General features: G+C 33.5%; 3 protein-coding genes and 1 long non-coding RNA gene across 4 annotated transcripts in view; 2 read left to right on the top strand and 2 right to left on the bottom strand.

The window, feature by feature from the left end:
• Positions 1 to 3,534, top strand: part of Dbx (homeobox protein Dbx) — a 40,708-nt gene extending 37,174 nt beyond the window's left edge. The window contains exon 4 of the mRNA XM_018451378.1: positions 3,171 to 3,534. Coding sequence (XP_018306880.1) covers positions 3,171 to 3,413 — 243 coding nt within the window. The 3' untranslated portion in view covers positions 3,414 to 3,534. The remainder of the gene's footprint in view (positions 1 to 3,170) is intronic.
• Positions 3,535 to 4,494: 960 nt separating this feature from the next.
• Positions 4,495 to 17,109, bottom strand: LOC108724733 (uncharacterized). Its single transcript, XR_001936723.1, has 3 exons — positions 17,097 to 17,109; positions 17,045 to 17,047; positions 4,495 to 5,156 (listed from the first exon to the last, which is right to left on the bottom strand). It is a non-coding gene; the product is annotated as an uncharacterized lncRNA (long non-coding RNA).
• Positions 6,106 to 8,846, bottom strand: eIF3g1 (eukaryotic translation initiation factor 3 subunit g1). The gene is made up of 4 exons (XM_018451309.1): positions 8,712 to 8,846; positions 8,109 to 8,184; positions 7,136 to 7,588; positions 6,106 to 6,657 (listed from the first exon to the last, which is right to left on the bottom strand). Exons 2-4 carry the CDS (start codon positions 8,128 to 8,130, stop codon positions 6,245 to 6,247), a joined length of 888 nt encoding a protein of 295 aa, XP_018306811.1. The 5' UTR covers positions 8,131 to 8,184; positions 8,712 to 8,846; the 3' UTR covers positions 6,106 to 6,244.
• Positions 9,485 to 15,092, top strand: scaf6 (SR-related CTD associated factor 6). The gene is made up of 8 exons (XM_018451308.1): positions 9,485 to 9,698; positions 10,319 to 10,489; positions 11,096 to 11,759; positions 11,840 to 11,911; positions 12,205 to 12,601; positions 12,691 to 13,085; positions 13,220 to 13,585; positions 14,084 to 15,092. Exons 1-8 carry the CDS (start codon positions 9,680 to 9,682, stop codon positions 14,376 to 14,378), a joined length of 2,379 nt encoding a protein of 792 aa, XP_018306810.1. The 5' UTR covers positions 9,485 to 9,679; the 3' UTR covers positions 14,379 to 15,092.
• Positions 17,110 to 20,070: the final 2,961 nt, after the last annotated feature.

The following is a 20,070-nucleotide window of genomic DNA, read 5'->3' as shown; positions in this document are numbered from 1 at the left end:
TTATGCTCCGTGTAACACGAAAAATCATTTTGAAGAATTAGATTACACACACAGAAATAATATATTAAAATACGCGTAAATATCAAAATACAGAGCATACAATGAATAGAATTGTTTTCTAAAATTTGACACAAATTAAATAATTTGACCTAAATTTAGATGATTACGACTAATTTTTATTTCATCGGTTTTTTCTAATTATTGAATATAAACAACAATGAGAAATATGAATAAAATATTCTACAGGTTACATCTTATTTTGTGCATGTTATAAACATTTAAAAAATGAAGTAGAATTGATATAAAATCAAAATTTAAATACCAATCGGGCTCTCGAAATTAAAAATTAATGATATAATATACGGACAATGAGAGTAATAACTGTACAATGTTAATATATAAATTATGTGAATATTATTATTAGACTATTGTATAAATTACACACCAATTCCCACGCTGTATTAACGCTCTCATTGTCCGTATATTATATCATTGTTTTTTAGAATTGATATAATTTTTGATAAGATATGTAGTGATAATTATCTAACGATACAATTTTATTTTGTATTTTTATGTTTTTATAAAAGTAAGTTTATTGTAAAACGTTTTATATTCGATCTTTATATATGAAACAATTTTACATTTATATATATATATATATGTTACATTTATTAAAATATGAATTGTTGAAATACAATCAGTCCTTTATAAAATTTATATCGTATTTCTTAGATCGTACCACAAATTTTTAAATCATATTTTTTATTACTTTTTTTTATTACATTTATTAGGTTTTTTTGAAGGAAGTTATACGTTTTTAGAAACATATATACAATTTAAAAAACCGAGTTGCTTGAATTGTATATATTTTTTACTATGTTATAAAAGGACTTATAACAATTTTGTTCGCTTGGCAAAAGATTATAAACATATAATAGCTGTTTTAAATATCAAACTTCAATATTAACTTGAGTGCTAATTAGTAGTACCATCAATGAAAAATATAATATAAAATATCTTAAGTAATTTTGACAACTCTTCCCTAACACGATTTTGGCAACTCTCCCCTATATACTCGACACAAAATATTATCGCGCCTTTTCCGACAATTCCGCGTATTTGAATTCCAGAAAGAAGGATGAAAAAACGCGAAAAGCGCAATCGGAACGAGCGGATTTGCAATCATCCATAAGCGATAACGTACTTTTAAACTGAAGTGGCTTCCTGACGTTCGACGAAACGTCTGCGAATTATCGAACATATCCACGTCCCGCGGCATCAATCAGGGGCAGCGTAAAGTGTTGTATTCGTGCGAGCGAGCGCGGACCCCCCGAAGGTGGTGGGTCCGTGATGGTGTCAAGTGCACACCATCACGGCGGCGGTGGTGGCGAATGAAAATTCGGAAAGTAGTTTAGGTAGATCAATCCGCGCAACCGGGGTCAACGATTCGCTCAAGGTAGAACGCGTATAATAAAGTGGCTAATGGGTCGGCTACGGGCGGTATAGCGGACGGGAAACAAGGGTGGGCGAGAGACTTTCGGGGGTGCCCGAGTGTGCGTTTGACGTTGGCCTGTTCAGCGGCTCCTTACGCGGAAAAGTAACGGTTTTCCTCTTCCTCGATTACGTACACTGGCACTCTGACGTATCGTACAAGATACGTTATTTCGTAAAACAATCTTCTCTGGTACTACTCACATGGGATGCAGGAAAAATCCTACATAGATATTGTATTTTAACCTTTCGAAGTTCAAACTATGTTTTCGCGAATGAGCGAAGATGAAGTATTTTGTCCTCAACTTCAACTTGATTTATTTGATTGAAAAAAAAATAGACTCGGAAGAAATAAATCATGCGATATAAAAAGTGCCAATATTGAACCAATATTTGTGTGTAAATGTATCGTCTTATTGCCTAAAAAATATTAACACCGAGAAAAATTGGTTCTGGTTGGACCAACAAGAAATACGAACAAAACGATCATACCAATTCGAATTCTATTATTGTAATTGAATTCTGGTTATCTTTAATTAAAATGTTTCATAGATTTATCTATAAGTATCTAATTTGTACCTTTCCGGTTGAATATTTACTCGAATTCTAATTAATACGACAAGATTTTTTCCAGTGAAAGTACATATCCCAGACAGCACAGAATATTTATGATAAATATTTATCAATATTAATTTTTTTAAATGTTGTATAAATATTATATACATATTTTATATAAAACTTCATTTGAAATATTATTAAAATATAGACTAAATATTTATGTAATATTTATGATAAATATAAATAAATATTTTATAAATATTTACAAAATATTTAAAATAAATCTTATAAATATTTATAAATATTTTGTAAATATTTTGTAAATATTTTGTAAATATTGTGTGCTGTCTGGAACGTTTCGATTCTAGTTTGAAATCATCATCAGTACAAAAATTTAGCTCTATATGTTGAAATTAAGATTCTTTATTAACAGTGCATTGTATTCTAGAACAAATTGTCGCAGAACTTGTGAGTGAGAATCAAACAACGAAAGAGTTTCATGTTTAATAACTAATAATAGTCTTGTCTAATAATAAAACTGTTATTTATGATAAAGAACGAATGAAACGTTTGAAGTGTGTGATGAACTTGTAACTTAATTTCAACATGAAGATCTAATTTCTTATACCGATGATGACCCAAAACTAGGTTGAAACGTATATTTTGATACTTCTTAGACAATAAAACATTATATACGCAATATCCTGTGTTTTACTCAGTCATTTTACATCACATGACTCAATTAATCAGTTGATCTAACATGAATCAAAGAATTTTTATTAATCGAAGGAATTCAAAAATTGTTTGCTGATTATAATATTTATTTGGAAAGACATTTTTGAGTTCTATAAAGTGCGCCGATTCGATTTATTGACTCAAAAGTAATAAACTAAAGCTGGAAATAACATAACAAATTACATCGATCGTCAATTTTAATGATACTAATCAGATCCAATTTCCACTTATAATTGTTAAAGTTGAGTTGTTAAATCCGGTTCTATAATTCGCGTCGAAATTCAGAGAGTAGAATTCTCTATTTATAATTTTTCATGATACAAAAAAATATGAAGAATTAAATTTTGCGATTTTCATTGCAAGCTGATAATGAATTGCATTTGCAGGTGAAGATCTGGTTTCAAAATCGGCGCATGAAGTGGCGAAACAGCAAGGAGCGGGAGCTGTTGGCGACCGGCGGCTCGCGCGAGCAGACATTACCGAACAAGAACAACCCCAATCCGGATCTGAGCGACGCCGACGGGGATCGGCCGAGAATGGATCTGAGCGACGTGAGCCCGCTCACGAGTCCGCAAAGGCCGGAGGAGCAAACGGAAAACGAGGAAGATGAGGAGATCAATGTCACGTGATAAAGCTCACCGCTGAACTCAGCATCCCCCGTTCGCCCTCCGACGACAAGTGATGACAATTTTCTTAATCCGTGAACCAAAGGCTATCGGCCGGACCAAAAAAAATTTAAGCGAAACGTAGGTTTGATGGACACTTGGAATTCAAAGTTTTAAACAGAAATCTGTTTTCATACGTCATTACGGATGCAATTATAATATCAGTTTTACCTTCAATATGAAGAATTACTTCTTCTCGAGGCACCTCAGAAACTGTGCGTGCGACACGATCTACTTATGTCGAGAAGCGTACGAAATAAATATTGTGCAAGTCATAAAGAGACGGCTGTTAATTGTAATCATTTTGCATTTTTCAGCTGGCTGATCTTTATTGGCGACTATATATTCGCGGATAATTGGGCTATAACAGGGTGTCCTAGATTCATTGTGCGAAGAGAAGAATGTGTTAAACACGAGTGGCATGTGATGTTTCGTATCACTCACAGTTTTCAACGATCTTTAATTGTTTAGCGATCATCGGTTTGTCCTCAATATTTTTTTTTCTCGAGTTATACACGACTTGTGGCTTTGTTATATTTGATAACAGCAACACGTGTCGTCGCAAACTGATCCCGAGCAAAAAGAAAATACGAATGCAGGATAAAAATGAATAAGAATGATGTATTATATTGTAATTAGCGCGATGAATGTACTTTCGAGGAGTCTTCTATAAAGTATTGTGTAAGGTTGTATTAGACGTAACGTTACAATTCTGGAAATATGTACCTAAGTCTACTTATAATGTGGTCGCGCGGCCAGATCCAAATGTAATTACATTCATTGTGATTCAATATAATCTATGTAATATATTGAAATAAAACTGTCTATGCTAAGCGATCTACACTTGTAATGTCAATACGTGATGAACAAAGTTCCAAATATAATCATCATCTGTTTTTTTTTCATCCTAATATTAATAATCAAGGTTGTAAAAGGAAATCAATTCATCATATAAAAATTTAATAATATATTTTTCAATTGATAAGACTTTCAGAATACAAAGTATATACTTTATTTATTGATGTAATTACTTCTAACACAAGTAAACAGAGTAGCTTTGAGTTAATAGACGAAGTACGTTGCAATATTAGAAGCGAAGTTCTTACACTTTAATAAAATTATAATGAAAAATAAGCTCCCCTGTTTACTATCTCTATATTTTTTGCTGTATACAGGGTGTAACTAAAATAAGATAACAAACTTCGAGGTCCCCACACCAAACATGAAAAAAAGTATATATGAACATGTCCGCAAATTGTTACTGAGATAAGAAGTATAGAAAAATGGTCAAAATGGATCATCCTACCAGAACTTTCTCGATCCTATTTAAAAAAAAAAGTTTAAGTATTATGGCTTCCACAATCTTCTGATCTAAATTCTCTAGATTTTTATCTGTGGGGACACTTAAAATTCTTAGTTTATGAAGTTCCAATCGCTAATGAAGATATAACGAAAATAGACTATAATACCAACGCATCTTTGATTGTGATTTGTGTTGACACTGAGACTCAATTGACGCTGAAATTTGAGATTATTTTATACGTATGGCCTCTGCTTCTCGAGGAAACTTTTATTGGATTTATTAGATTCTTGTTATCGCATGGTACTGTGACCCTTTGACCCCTTTTACACCATTAAATCGGTTAGTACGCGTATCAAATTAGTGCGGATTAAATATTTGATACGTCCTTATTTACACAGATCTGTCTCAGAACGGATCAGATTAGGTGACATGATGTCTTCACTGCTTTTCAAGATATAAAAGCTCTAATTCTAACTTTAACCTGAATTTAAAAGCAGTGGCGAATTTTAATATACGATCCAAAACTAACCAAGCGTTTACAGCACGCTAAGATTCTTGGATACCATTTGATATGCGTACCAGCTTGGTCTGATACTCGTGATTCAGAAGTATTAGACCAAAATATTCCGCCAGCGTTTATACCAAGCACATCAAGTTATTTGGTACGGATATGGCACTTAATACGTGTATCAAGTGCTCGGTGTAAACTAGGCTTTTAAGTGAGTCGGAAATCCATACAAGGGCTCAAAAAGAAGAAGGAAGATGTTTATGATAACATTCGCAATTGCCCCGGGATCTTTGAAAGGGTCTATGATCTGATGTGTTCAAGCGTGTATTGAATCAAATAGGAGACACTTCGAACATTTGTCACAATTAAAAATTGAAAATAAATAGTATTAAATAATAATAAATACAATATTACTGTTTTATTTTCCCCTATTAATAAATATTTTGAGCTGTATCTCAGAGAGTTCATAGACATATGTTGATATGAACTTTTTTCACGTTGTAGTGCGGGGAAGTCGGCCCTGAAGTTCTCTGTTACCTTATTTTAGTTACACCCAGTATTTACTATATATGGTAAATATATGTATATGTATACATTTACATATTTACATACTTACGTGCATAAATTTTAAAATATAAAATAAAAATAGGATTCGCGGTCTGTATTCACATGCTGTACATTTAACACTAAATAAAAATTTTCATTTTTGTTGTCAGAAATTATTAAATACGATATCATAATATAATGTTATATTGTGATAATATAAATAAAAATGTATAATATAATTATGATTGAAAATTTGATTTTCATATTTAAAATTAAATGAGAAATCATGAATACAGACCACTTGTCTTTCTACTTCTGATATTGTAATAAGAATATACATAAATATATGCACAAACACAATTCGTTTGTTATAAGGATTCCTTCCAGTTGAACTAATTTCACTTTTCTATCCGTAACTGTCGCATGCTTCGCATCACTTTAATTATTTTGAACTTGTGGCTTCGACCATTCGACGCTCAAAATTAGATGATCGTAACCGTAACCATCCAGAGTTGCGATTGCTCTTGCTGCATCAACCCTGTGCTTGAAATGTACATATGCGAAACCCTTGCAAAGATTGGAAAGTTTCTCTTTAGCGAGAAACTGCTTGACTACGGAACCGAATGGCTTTACAAGCTCATCTAGATCAGCATCTGTAGTGCTCTGCGAGAGATTGGAAATACGTATGGCTGTCGTATCGTCGCGTCTCTGCATCTGCATCGAATCTCCGCGTTTGCTGCCGCCGTCGCGCATACCGGGCGGCACATACTTGCCACCTTGTGGCTTAAGTTCAGCCATTGTACCAGGTACTCCAGAATTAACGAGAGGTTTCTTGTCGTCTGGTACTTTTCCTAAAAAACAGAATTTTAACAGTTATATAATTATTAGTTATAATTTTAAAAATAATGTATATTTAAAAATAATATATATTTGATATCTTTTATTTATGTAATTAAAATATATATATAAATAAAATTTTATTTTTATTTTTATTTAATGTTTATATAATTGAATGTGGCGATCATGTCACATGTACAGAGTCGTATGGCAGCTCTCTATGTCAAAGATCTGAGTTCAAATCCAGAACATACATATATCAGATTTTATTTGAGTATCATCTCTCGGAAGGCAATGACGAGCCACCGAGAATATCTTTGTCATGACAGTCTCTTCTGATAGGCTGTTAGGAACTGGCGTTAAAAACTGGTTTCATATATGAATGGCTATGCAGAAGAGGTCACCACATCTTTGACAAGAGATGACGGACTTAAGAAATATAACTGAATTAGCTCGTATTTATATCAATTGACTTCTGACGATATAACTTACCACCAGCAAGAACAGTGTCTTTGTACGGACACTTGGACGTCCAGTGATCGCCATTGCAATTACGGCACTTGACGACTCCCTTATCGCCCATACTTTTCAATTTATCCAAAGAGTCTTCCTCCACTTTGTTCTCCTCCTCTTTGCTGGAGATGAATTGCATAAAAACATCCTCACCACCGACAGTGGTAGCTGGATTGGGTCCCGGCCTGTCGTCATCAGAATCGCCGAACTTCGTCCAATTTTTACGTGCCGCAATCGTTTTCGAAACTATACGTCGCTCTATCTTGTAAACACGTACAACCTTGACTTTCTTATTGTCTTCATTGTACTTGTACTCGGTGAGAATCTTGAAACCATTTTCGTAGACTTCCGTAGGCGGAGGTAATACTCCTCCCTCTTCTTCAACTTCATCAGCCCAGCTAGACTTGACCTCATTTTGTGCAACTGGCACCTCTGCAAGTTACGATATTATGCAACATTTAGATACATACGAATACTAGTTTAATTAAAGTGTATAAAAGTACATGCAATATGTGCAAACATCAAGTTTCAAAATATTAAGGCAATTATTTATTCATCCATAAAAATTCTGTATTTAAACATTTTATTCCATTTATTCATCTATAGAATTATAAAATTTAAAATTTTAAATATTTATAATTCTTGTCAAGATAAAATTCTGTTTATAATTTTATATAATATAAAAAAACATGAAAAAATCAGAATATACGTAAATATAAAATATACAAGATATATACATATATATTAAACAAAGTATATAAATAGAATTGTATCTCCTAAAATCTGACAGTGAATTATAAATCTTTTAAAGTGGAATAAATCTCAAGAATAAATATCCAAAAGCATTTATCTTAAAATTGGAATATCTTAATAAAAAGATATACAAGCTGTAATTCATGTGATTGATGTTTTTCACATTAATTGCATTGATATAAACCTAAATATACTTAACCCGTTAAAGATTTGTCAGTCATCTTATTTTTATAATAAATGAAACACTATTAGAGCCAAGAAAATGTACACAAACGCTGAAACAAATTAGATACAAAATTATATGATACTCCATCTCTTTTCAGCATGTTAAAAGTATCAATAATATATTTAGCAGATGTTTCTTTATAAAAACCTATTAAATCATGATTTAATAACAGACGATTAAAAACTCGATAATAATCTAATAATTTAATTTAATAATTTAGAGAATTAATAAAAGTATTTTTTCGTTATTAAATGTAATTATTAAAATTCATATAACAAAGATATAAAATTGCCATAAACCAGAGCTGCTTGTCATAAAATGACATAGAATTAGAACCTAACCTATTAGACTTCTTTTGACGATTAAAGATTATTCCTATAAATTGTGCATTTACTTTATTCAGTTGTCATCAATTTTCAATGGGCGAGCAAACGAAAGGAGTCGAAATAAAAGAAACATTTATTACGCTATTAATGGCACAGCTAAATCAGTGTGTAAACTCAATGTGTTCGAAAAATAGATACAAAAATCAAGAAAACGTCGCGTAAAAAAGTAAAATTCGTCAATGGACGTTACCGTAAAAATTCGACAGCTGACAATGAACAGATAATCCAAATCGGAACACAGATTACGACGAAACCGTACGAAATAAAGTGCAAATTGCGGAACAGAAACGCTAAACATCCACGTGGGAATCAAAATGGAGGAAACCGCGATCGACCGCTATGCCGCGTGATGCCACGAATATGCCGATTGCCGCGATGTCTTCGAACGTTTCTTGGAACCTCGCACATCGTCGCCATAAAATACAAATTCCAATAGCTAATAGGAACATTGTATTCCTATTTTTTTTTCTAAAGGAAAAGCATGCCGAAAAAAATACGAACGAGATGCAATCGGATTTACAGTTTGCATAAAAAAATCTGAGAGATTTTTTAAGAAGTTACAATATTATTCAAAAATTCGGAAATAATCTGAAATTCACACAAAAATTCTGAAAAATTACGTGAAAAATTTTGGAAAAATTTTCACCAGGGATAAGCAATTAATAATAAATAAAATAAACAAAGTTCCTATATGAAGAGTTTCAAAGTATAATTGAAACAAAAATTAATTATAATAATAAATAAAATTATAATATATATACACACATAATTATATATTATTATTATTATTATTGTTACAGATTTTATTTTAATTTATTCATCCGAATAAATAAATTAAATAATTTAAAAAAAATGTAACTAGCCAACTTTTTTATCGACCAAGTTTATCGACGGAGAAATGAAAGGAGAATCATGACGCCCAATGGGTTGGCAACACTGCCGGCCGCCGCAAGCGGTGAGGTTTGGCGAGGTTGTAGAGTTGTAATGGCGACGTCTGGCGCGTTGTCCGGGTCGCCGTGAGTGAATAATGTACCACGAAACGGTGCTCCGTTTTTCATGCACGGAGCGAGAATCGAGCGAGCGGACGGTACGTGCACGTAACGTTTTGACGGCGTAACTTTGACAGAACCGCCGACGATCGAGCGTCTCCCCGTCACGATGGACCAGGCACCCGCAGGTGAGCACGCCGATTCGGCCGCACAAGCGCGCTCTCTCGCACGCGTTTCTTCCTCTCGCACCTTCTACTTACTCCAACGTGATATTAATTAATTAACCCTCGCATTCCCTCGCATTAACTACAATGTGTGTCTGTTGCTTGCACCTTGCTGTTTCGTTTGTCCTGTGTCGAGCGGCTTTCTATGAAAGCAGTATATAGTGAAATAATGATACTTTCAAATCACTGTAATGTCTGGATTCATTAGCTTACTTGTAAAAGTTTACATATACTTACATGTGTTTTAATTAAATGTAGAAAATGCAAATGCTAATTTTTCATGAGTAACTCTAATATATATTTTACTGTTAATTTTACAGATATACGTATGTGGATTTTGTTAAACTTTATTATAATAATTGATGTTTTTTATTATAGTATATTTTTTATTTTCATCATAATTAAGGTGTTGTATATATAATTGTTTTATTTATATTCTATCGCTTTTCGTTAAATTTTAATTTTAAGCATCTTCCAATAAAGATGCTTAAAATCTACTTGAATAGTTATTAATTATAGATCATAGATTTCAATTTGTAATTAATTTAGATCTGATTCTTGTTGTTTTTGCTTATAACATTCAGACACAGAGTTACGGAACATCATAGACAAACTGGCACAGTTTGTCGCTCGCAATGGACCAGAATTCGAACAGATGACAAAAAACAAGCAGAAGGACAACCCAAAGTTCGGTTTCCTGTTTGGCGGGGAGCACTTCAACTACTATCAGTACAAAGTGACTACAGAGCAAGCCAGTAAGTGGGACATAGCCCATTAACAGCTACTGTGATTAAGAAGCATAAAAAAAGGCCATACTTTATTCAACCAGCAAAGGAATGACTTTGAAAAGCGAGTCTGATTCTTCATCATTGCGAACATACAAAAAAATGTATTATTCATCGAATAGGAGCAATCTTCCTCTCAAGATTTTGGGATTGTTATTTGTTAAGCAGAACACTTTTACACTAAAGACATCCTTGCGTTTCTTGGCAATGGCGATTTTGAGAAGATGTAGTTTTAAGATTCTTGCTGGAGTTTGTCTAACGTGAAATACATTGTCAATGTATTGCTTCAATCTATGTGGGAAATATTACCCACCGTCCAAAATAGCGTGCCCTGTAATATATTTTAGTAAAAATGCCAAAAAAGAGAAAAGAAAAGAAAAAAGAATATAGTGCTCCCAAAAGATTTTCCGATACTGTACTTCTCTCATGTAATTGCCTAAGAATTTTCTTATATGCATCGATACAAGATAACTACTTCGCAGAAAAAAAAAACAGAACTATTTGTATACAAATTTTTCAACTATCGCTTGACAAGGACTCAGCATCTCACAATAATCCACCGTCATTCGTTTACAGTTTTAAAGCAAAAAGGAATAAATCCAATGCAAAATGCAGACCCACGTTTAAACGTTTCGCAGCAGCAGCAGCAAACAGCCGCAAACGCCGTCTCGCAACCACTGAATAACGTCAATCTTGCATCTGGTCTGAGTACGCAAAACAATGGAATAAATCCGGTAGTCGGGATCGGACCCCAGGTTGGAAGTCAGGGCGGTCCCGTTTTGCCTGGACAGATCGGAGCGCCGGGAAATGCAGGACCGCCGATTGGACCGGTTTCCAGCGCCATGGGAGGTGTGAATCCGCCGATCACCGGAGTCGCGCAAGCGGTTAACATCGCGGGCCCACCCGCGTGGCTGCAGAATGAGTTGGCGAATCTACAGTCGCAGCAGACGACGTTGCAGGAACAAGTGAGACAATCAGAACAGAACCTGGCTGCGCAGCATGCTGCGTTAATGGCACAACAGCAGGGAAGAGTAGAGGACGCTGTAAGGCAGGCACAGGAACAGACTTTGCAAAACAATGCGCAAAACACAAACACAGACTTGGCTGCATTTGACACTGTGCTACAACCGATCATTGATAGCTGCACGAAGGATAGCATAAGCGCAGGAAAGGCCTGGATACTTCAGAATTCACTCACACCGCAGAGTAATCAAGTTGTTGCAGACCATTTGCTGAAAAGGTATGTCTTAACATATGTTTTATGTTTATGTATAAAAAGAGTATATTCATTTTTATCTTTATTAAATATTCTTTTTTCAGAGTAATTCAGGGGACAACTTTCAGCCATAAGTTACACATTATTTATCTGGTGAATGATGTATTGCATCACTGGTTAGTATAAGTGTGTCATATATGACACTTGATATGTGTTATATATGATACAAATCAATAGCAATTTAATTATAGTAATCAAAATGGATTATTTTTATTCTTAGATATCCATAATCAATTCTCACAATAATTTCAATATAGTTTCTACAATTGCCAAAGTCCTTTTTATTTTTTTAATATACATTCATATTTATTTATATTTATAATTTTATAATATATTAAACGATATGTCATAAACTAAAAGACATGCCACTAACTATGCACAAGATATATAATTGGATACTTCCCCTCAGTGCAAGAAAAAAGTCTGTGGATCTTCGCAAAGCAATGGAAAGTGTTGTTGTTCCCATGTTCTGTAACACTTCACTAGCAGCATCTGAAGAACAGCTTAATAAGCTAAATAAACTATTGAGTTTATGGGAATCAAAAAATAATTATTTTGACGAAGGCATCATAGATAAGTTAAAACAACCGAGCGCATCCTGGTCAGAGTACCAAGCTAATTTGGTAGCGCAACACGCCACCGCAATTACTCCTATTACAGCATCGACGAAACAGACATTCGATAATTATCAAGCACAGCATCAAGCATTCGTCACTCACGCACTGAGACAGATCCAAAATATTGAACAGCAAAAGATAGCGATAGATCAGCAATTGAAAGCTCCACCGCCACCACCACCTCAAATGGTAGTGTTATTTTTTTCCTTTAAATTAAACATTTTTTAAATGTCTGCAAAAAATTTTATTAAATTATTAAAAATTTTATTTTTATACAGAGTCAGCAAAATATATCAATACCTAGTCATTCTGGTCCGAATACAATGGGTACAGACGTGAATTTCAGTCAACCACCCCCTGGATGGGGTGTCCCTTCAAGCGAACCGCCACCGTTTAGCAACGTCCCTTTGCCAGACTTCTCAAAGCCACCGCCAGGTTTTGGACCGCCACCTGTTATTCATGAACCATCTGTGGAGGATTTGATGCCCAGTATGCCTTATTTCGAGCTTCCAGCGGGTTTAATGGTACCCCTTATAAAGCTAGAAGATGGTGAATATAAACCATTGGATCCAGATGCGATAAGACTTCCACCACCAGCTCCACCGAGTGATCGTTTAGTTGCAGCTGTAGAAGCATTTTATGCACCACCAAATCATGATTCTCCTAGAGATAGGTAAATATGCATATACATAATAAAAAAAGGATCTAGCTGAAATAAAAATGGAAAGATACATATAAAAATATATGTGAGTTACACACTATATTTTTCTACATATTTGTTAACATCATTTTTTATTATATTTGCAGTGATGGATGGGAGAAATTAGGATTATATGAATATTACAAAGCAAAAAATGCCGCTCGCAAGCGTAAAGAAGAGGATATAGCTGCTGGTATTAGGCAGAGATCCAAATCTCCATCACCAATTTTACGACCGAGATCTAAAAGTCCTAGTCCGCCAAAGAAACGCTATCGGAGCAAGTCACGCAGCAGGTCGCGTTCGCGATCGCGAGGTAGAAGTAGATCGAGATCGCCCGCAACTAATCACAGACGCAATAGTCGCAACAGCAATCACGTTAATAGAAGTCGAAGGAGAAGAAATAGTAATAAAGATCGCAGTCCTGACAGGAGAATGGATAGGCAGGACAGAAGTCCAACTCCTCCCAGTTTTCTGTAAGTGCTAACTTCTCTAATAAGAAGTACAAAATGAAATATATTTTTAGAAACACGAATTAGTATTTAATTTCTTTTATTCAATTTTAATCTCTTATAAAATTAAAGCATATATGAGATTAAATCGAGAATCGAACTTGAAACTTGCTAATTACAAATCAATAGCTCTCACACAGAGCTACGCGTCGTCTCATTAACTTCTATAATATTAGCTTTTACATTTTGTTTCCTTTTTTGAACAATGAATTGATATTTATGAATATCGTTTTCTTTGTGTGCGTGTGTGTGTGTGTGTATATATATATATATCTTGTGTACAGCCAATGCTAGAAATGTTTTGAAGCAGTCTTTGATTTGTCATTCACAAAATTCTTTCTTTTGATTAGTCAATGAAATGCTTCAAAGTCTTTGTAGTGAGACTTTGGCTACATTTTTTGTCTTTTATCTATTCTCTGACCATAATTATGTTATTATAGATTCGTTTTGTATTACTTTTAGTGGCTCCACTTATAGTAAAATTCCACAAGAGATTAGTATAGACGAGAGCAATAAAGGGCATCAATTACTCAAAAAAATGGGCTGGAGTGGTGCTGGTCTTGGTGCGAACGAGCAGGGCATTGAAGCGCCCATTTCAGGGGGCGAGATTCGTGATAAGAATGACCAATACAAAGGAGTCGGTATCAATCTAAATGATCCATACGAGACCTTCCGAAAAAACAAAGGTCAAGCATTCATCACCAGAATGAAAGCTAGGGCGGAGGAACGAGCCGAAGAGAGAGGGGAACGCGATTGAACATTAACAAAATAAAAATTGCGAATATTTACGATATTTTGTGAATGAGCCAAGTATCTGGCACGAGATATTAAGAACGTTCTCGTTCTGCATTAGAAATCTATTCACAAAAAGAATTATGCTACCGCCTATGAGGGCCAATTTAAAAAATCAACGTACTTTTTTGACTCTCAAACAGTTATCTTTCATTAATTCTGAATCCCTATTGCACATGTCATCAATTTTAAACTATCACAACGAACGCTAATTGTTTTACATTGAAATCGCACTGATTATTTTTATCAGGAGCTATCTTAATCACATTCTTACAATTAAGCGACGATTAATGAATATTGTGTGGGATTTATATAAATTGTACATTTTTAGATAAAATTATGAACATGATCATAGGATTTGTTTCGAATGTTTGCATAATCTTTAATGATGAAACTTGATGAAACAAATATTAAAACTTGTGTTATATGAAAAAAAAGATTAACCGGATTTATAATTGCATAATCTTATATTGGTAGTATTTAAAACGATTTAAGCGCGCAATTAACATCAGTCGACAGAAAAATCTTCGGTCCTGTTTAATATATTAATTATATATATATATATTCCACACATAATGATTAAATTTTGTTCCATCTTCATCTACTATTGGATGATAAGATAATCGCAACTCACAGTATGTACAGTACAATTCGTTTTGTGCCGTGAAATAGCATGGGCGTAAAAAAACAAGAAATAAGAATACTTGTATTTAGTGAGTTAACAAATTATATTGGATACACACTGAACGATAGCTCAAGAATAAAAACTGTACATTTATTACGGAAGCGAATGTGAACCATTGCTATCGTTACTCTCTTTCCTCTGTTTCCTCTTCCTAGTACTAAATATGTGAAGAGAAAAGAGAGAGAGGATGTAAAATCGGTTAAGCCCAAAATTAAAATTTTTTTAGAATGCATCATTTCTTATTTAAAGATGCCAGAGGATTTGCAGGTTGTCATCGTGTTGTATGTCATTCATTGCTAATGTCAAGATTTCGTGAACCTTGCCGGCCATTTCATCAGGGCGAGGAGTACACTGATACTAAGCTATTTCTCCAGAGAACTTCCTTGAAATTTCTTTAGAAGGAGAGAAGCGGTATTCCTCACAATTAACTTGTCAAGAGAGCCTTCCAAGTCTTCCATATTTTACTTACGTTATAGCCTATATTTGTGTTTAAACTATCTAGATATTTCTATATTTTTAGAACCTTTTTTTTAAGGATCTAGAAATACATAAACATCCAGATAATTTAAACAAAACCATAGGCTATAACACAAATAAAATATGAAAGACTGCTCTTCTAACAAACTAAGGAAATACCCTTTCCTCTCTCGCTCTCCTCTCAATGTCTGTATATATAAAAGGAGGAGCAGCTCAGTATCAGTGCACTCCTTGCCCTGATGAAATGGCAAGCTTTACGTACTGGCATTAGCAATTAATCATGACGGCAATAATCCCCAAATCCTCTGATATTTTTGAAGTAAATATTCGTAGAAACCTCTAAAGTATTGTCATTATTTACTTTTGACAATAAACCAGATACGTATACGTTTTATATAAAGTAATTTTGTATTTAAAATCACATTGTCTTATTCTTGAACCAACTTTACATAATTTATAATTCTCTTTAGATTCCACGATGGAGTTCTCTATAATTTTATCGCTCTATTTTTTTATGCCGTGCATTTTGATGTATATATGTGAGTGTATTTTAATATATACTTTGATTCTTTTTATATGTTTAAATGTTGCATTATATAGTACATGAAATTATAAGTAGAATTCTATCCTGAATTTTAAACCTAAATTATAGATTATTCAAAAAGTAAAATTTAACTTATTTCTTCTTTTACATTCTCGCAATTTTATTCGTTCTTTTTATCTCTTCTTCATGCGGTTAATTCGATTCGATGTTAAAATATGCAAAACTAGCACTTTGTTCAATTGTAAAATTTTAGTCATTGAGATAATTTTAAATCTTATATATATATATATATGTGAGAATCATCTGTTACGACGAAGAATAAGGATAAGGTGATGTGAGAAAGACTGTTCTGATTGTAACAGGAGACGAGATTTCATTCGCGGCCGACAAAAGTCCTCACGGTGTTAACTATTTTTTTTTTAGAAATAACCATTATGTTTTACAATTTAATTAATTTTCATTATCCTTTTAAGCAAAAATACCAAATAATATTAGTTGAAATATCTGTTTATGTATAACAAGACATTTTTACAATTTTAATTATTTATTTTAAAATTTAGACGTCATACAATATTGCGAGTAAAAATTAATATAAAAAAATTACAAAACAAAAATTTAATATAAAAATATAAAAAATGTAAATGAGTATCCAATATTTCACCAATTATGATTTTTACTTATATTCTCTAATGTTTTTACATTAATTTTGGTTTATCATACTGTACAGCAATGTTAGAATTTTATAATATAAATAATTAAAAATATATAAAATTCTATTATTTATATATAACACAAATATTGTGTAGATAATATTCTTGTTTAAAAATAACAAAAATTAATAAAATTGTAAAATATATGTAAAATATATGTAATTTAATTGTGTCGACTCAAAATCTTATTGGTCACGGATGAGGAAATGTATAACAATCTGCTTTAACGCTGTTTAAACTGCACGCTTCAATGCTTTATTAGGCGACTTTGATCAAATTACGATTAACTTATCCCGTTTTCGCTAATGTTGATTAAAAATGAAATACACATTAAAATTCCCTTTCTGGAAGCAGTCAATCAGAGAAAAAGAGTGCAGAGGAACAGCTCTGCAGGAAATTACGGGAAAGTGATAATAGCAGCTGTCGATGATAGAATTATTGTCTATTTATTCATTCTATTTGTAACGCTAGGACAGCGATAATCAGTTGGAAGACGACGTTGTTAGAAACAAAACTGTTCTAATTGAAAGGAGAATATCATGCGGCGTAATAGAGCGTTCTTCGACCGCTCGTTGGCTCGTAACAGGCGTCTTCTTATCGCACGTCACGTGCATGCACGAGTTTTAAGAATGAAAAAAAAAAACGGAGGAGCCTCGTTTAACTGGCTAGGAACGGCTTGGCGAGTGACCGGGTACAAGTTAATCGTGAGTCGCCTTCTTGAACTCCCCCAGCGGCTGATATCGAAACCGATTAAATCCAACGGTGAACCGGTTTTCTCGTGATAACAGCGACGGGTTCGAGCGTCACGTCGAGACGAGACATAAACAAAGCCGGATGATCGCCATTCCGCATATATTGTCATAACATCCACTGATTTTTTTCGCCATCGTACAAGACATACACGTGATCTCTTTACACCAAAATTGCGCAAAATCTTAACCCGCTGGCCTACGGACTTATCACTGAAACTAAAGATAGATCTTTCGTGCATCGAATAAACGGTATTACATTTTTGCGATGGAAAAATTGTAACACTGACAAAGATAGATTTATCAGAGGAATGTGCGGGTGTACATATAACAATTATATATAAATGCACTCCCCCCCTCTCTCTTTCTCGCGCACGCATATATAATTAAACTATAAAACATCAAGATAAAGATTAATCATAATATGTTTTATTAATTAGTATCTTTCTTTTCAGGCTCTTGTAAATATTACGGCACCTAAATTAACAATGGGCGCGTTCAAGTTGATAAAGCGGCTAGCCTGCTCGCCGAGCAAATAAACATAATTGGTTGTTACTTATAGATCCAACCAATCATATTGAATCGCTCAGTAAGCACGCATAGCCGCTTTGCCGTCTTGAATTCGCCCAATGTCAAGGGCCGTGCTTTTTATATCTTATGAGTTATATCTAATGTAAGATCTAACTTTTGATACATTCTGATGTATGTAATAAGAATATGTTACATAAAGATTATAAAAACTTTATTCAAAAATTTAATAACAAAATATAAAATATTTGAAAAGGGAACAATGACTTTGTTTGTGCATTATACAATATACTACAGATCTACTAACGTTCTATTACAAAATGCCTATATTCTTGTGTTTATGTAACATTTTTTAATTTTTTTATTCATGGAACATACGGTCGGAGTAAAAGTTTGGACTACTACTTTATTTATAAATAAGTTTTAGCTTTAATTGTTTTTTTTAATTATGGTACGATGATTTTTAATGGAGTTATGAGTAGTCGAAGTCAAAATGCTTTTTTCATTTAATACGCGATAATTCAATGACAAAAAATCTGACGAACATTTTTAAAAAATGATTTTGAAGGAAGAACTTTAAACTTTTAGCTTTAGTTAGAAAAGTGAGAAAAAACATTCGCATTTTGTCTAGCTCGTAGTTTTCTATATGTGAAAATTATGAAATTCACGGAAACTTAAAAGATATAGTAATTTTTCGAAAGTAAAGAGTTTAAGCTTTAAAATCCTTTCCTTAAATTTAAATTTTGTTCACTTTTAACAAAGTCATAGTTGAATTTTGAAATTTGTAGCGCTACGAACTTTTGTTTCAACTCAGTTCCAACAAAAAAAATGACTGCGGATTTGATCGAAAATTATTTTCGATTCGCAGCTCTGCTGCAACTTTTCAATCTTTGGTATAGAGGGTAAACACTATTCTTGGAAATTAAATCTGCTAAAGTTATTTGAGACTGACTGAAAGTTGATTTTATCTCTTTAGAGATTACACAACTTTAATACGTACGCTAATCATGCAACATAGAAGAAATACGGTCTGTCATATAAGATCGGGTGTTCTACTTCTCTACAGATAACTCGTTCAGTTGAAGAGAGTGGGTTTAAAAATGTAATGATATACTCTGTCATGTTTCATAATTTAATCCTCAGTACGTGTCGCTTTTGCGATTGTTGACATTGGGAGCTTTCCAACAAGAGACACAGGCCTAGTTTCCACCGAGGGTTCGAATCAAGTCAGAATGCAAGAATCAATCAATTACAGTCGAGCATTCCTCTGTAATTCGACTGTAACAGGGGAATGCTCGACTGTAATTGGTTGGTTCTTGCATTCTGATTCGAACCCTCGGTGGAAACTAGGCCACAGATGACACAGTGTAAGGCTGGAATCAGACTACGCATTGAAGATTGAGATTGAAGATTGAAAAATTCAAATTTGACCAATCGAAACGAAAGGAGCTAAAATTTCTTTGTCCTTATTGGTCAAATTTCAATCTTCAATCTTCAACCTCAATCTTCAATGCGTAGTCTGATTCCGGTAGAGAAAGGTTTCTTCGATTCAAAGAAATATTTCTTTGCTATACGGTTAAAGAAAAAATTTCTTTGATTTGAACATAATTTTTTAAAATCAAATAAATATTTTTATTTGATTTAAAAAAATTATTTTCAAATCTCTCTCTCTCAAAGAAATTTTTTCTTTAACCGTATAGCAAAGAAATATTTCTTTAAATCGAAGAAACTTTTTTCTGGGTGTGACACAGTGAATCATTACATTTGTTGTTTGCCAACGTTACGTAAAGCTGAAATGATCACTGTGTTACATAGGGTGCGTTCGGGGAGAGCGCTACTTATAGCACTATTTGTGTTCTATCTTCACCGTTTATTAGACATAAAACAAGGATAAATTGACACAAATGGCGCTAATAGCGTCTTCCCAAACGCACCTACAGTGTCGCTAATTGTTGGAAAGCTCC

This window comes from Mycetomoellerius zeteki, unplaced genomic scaffold (assembly GCF_001594055.1).
Source record: "Mycetomoellerius zeteki isolate Tzet28-1 unplaced genomic scaffold, Tzet1.0 scaffold31, whole genome shotgun sequence".
In the NCBI taxonomy this organism is placed as follows: domain Eukaryota; kingdom Metazoa; phylum Arthropoda; class Insecta; order Hymenoptera; family Formicidae; genus Mycetomoellerius; species Mycetomoellerius zeteki.
This window is presented reverse-complemented; position numbering and strand designations above follow the sequence as displayed.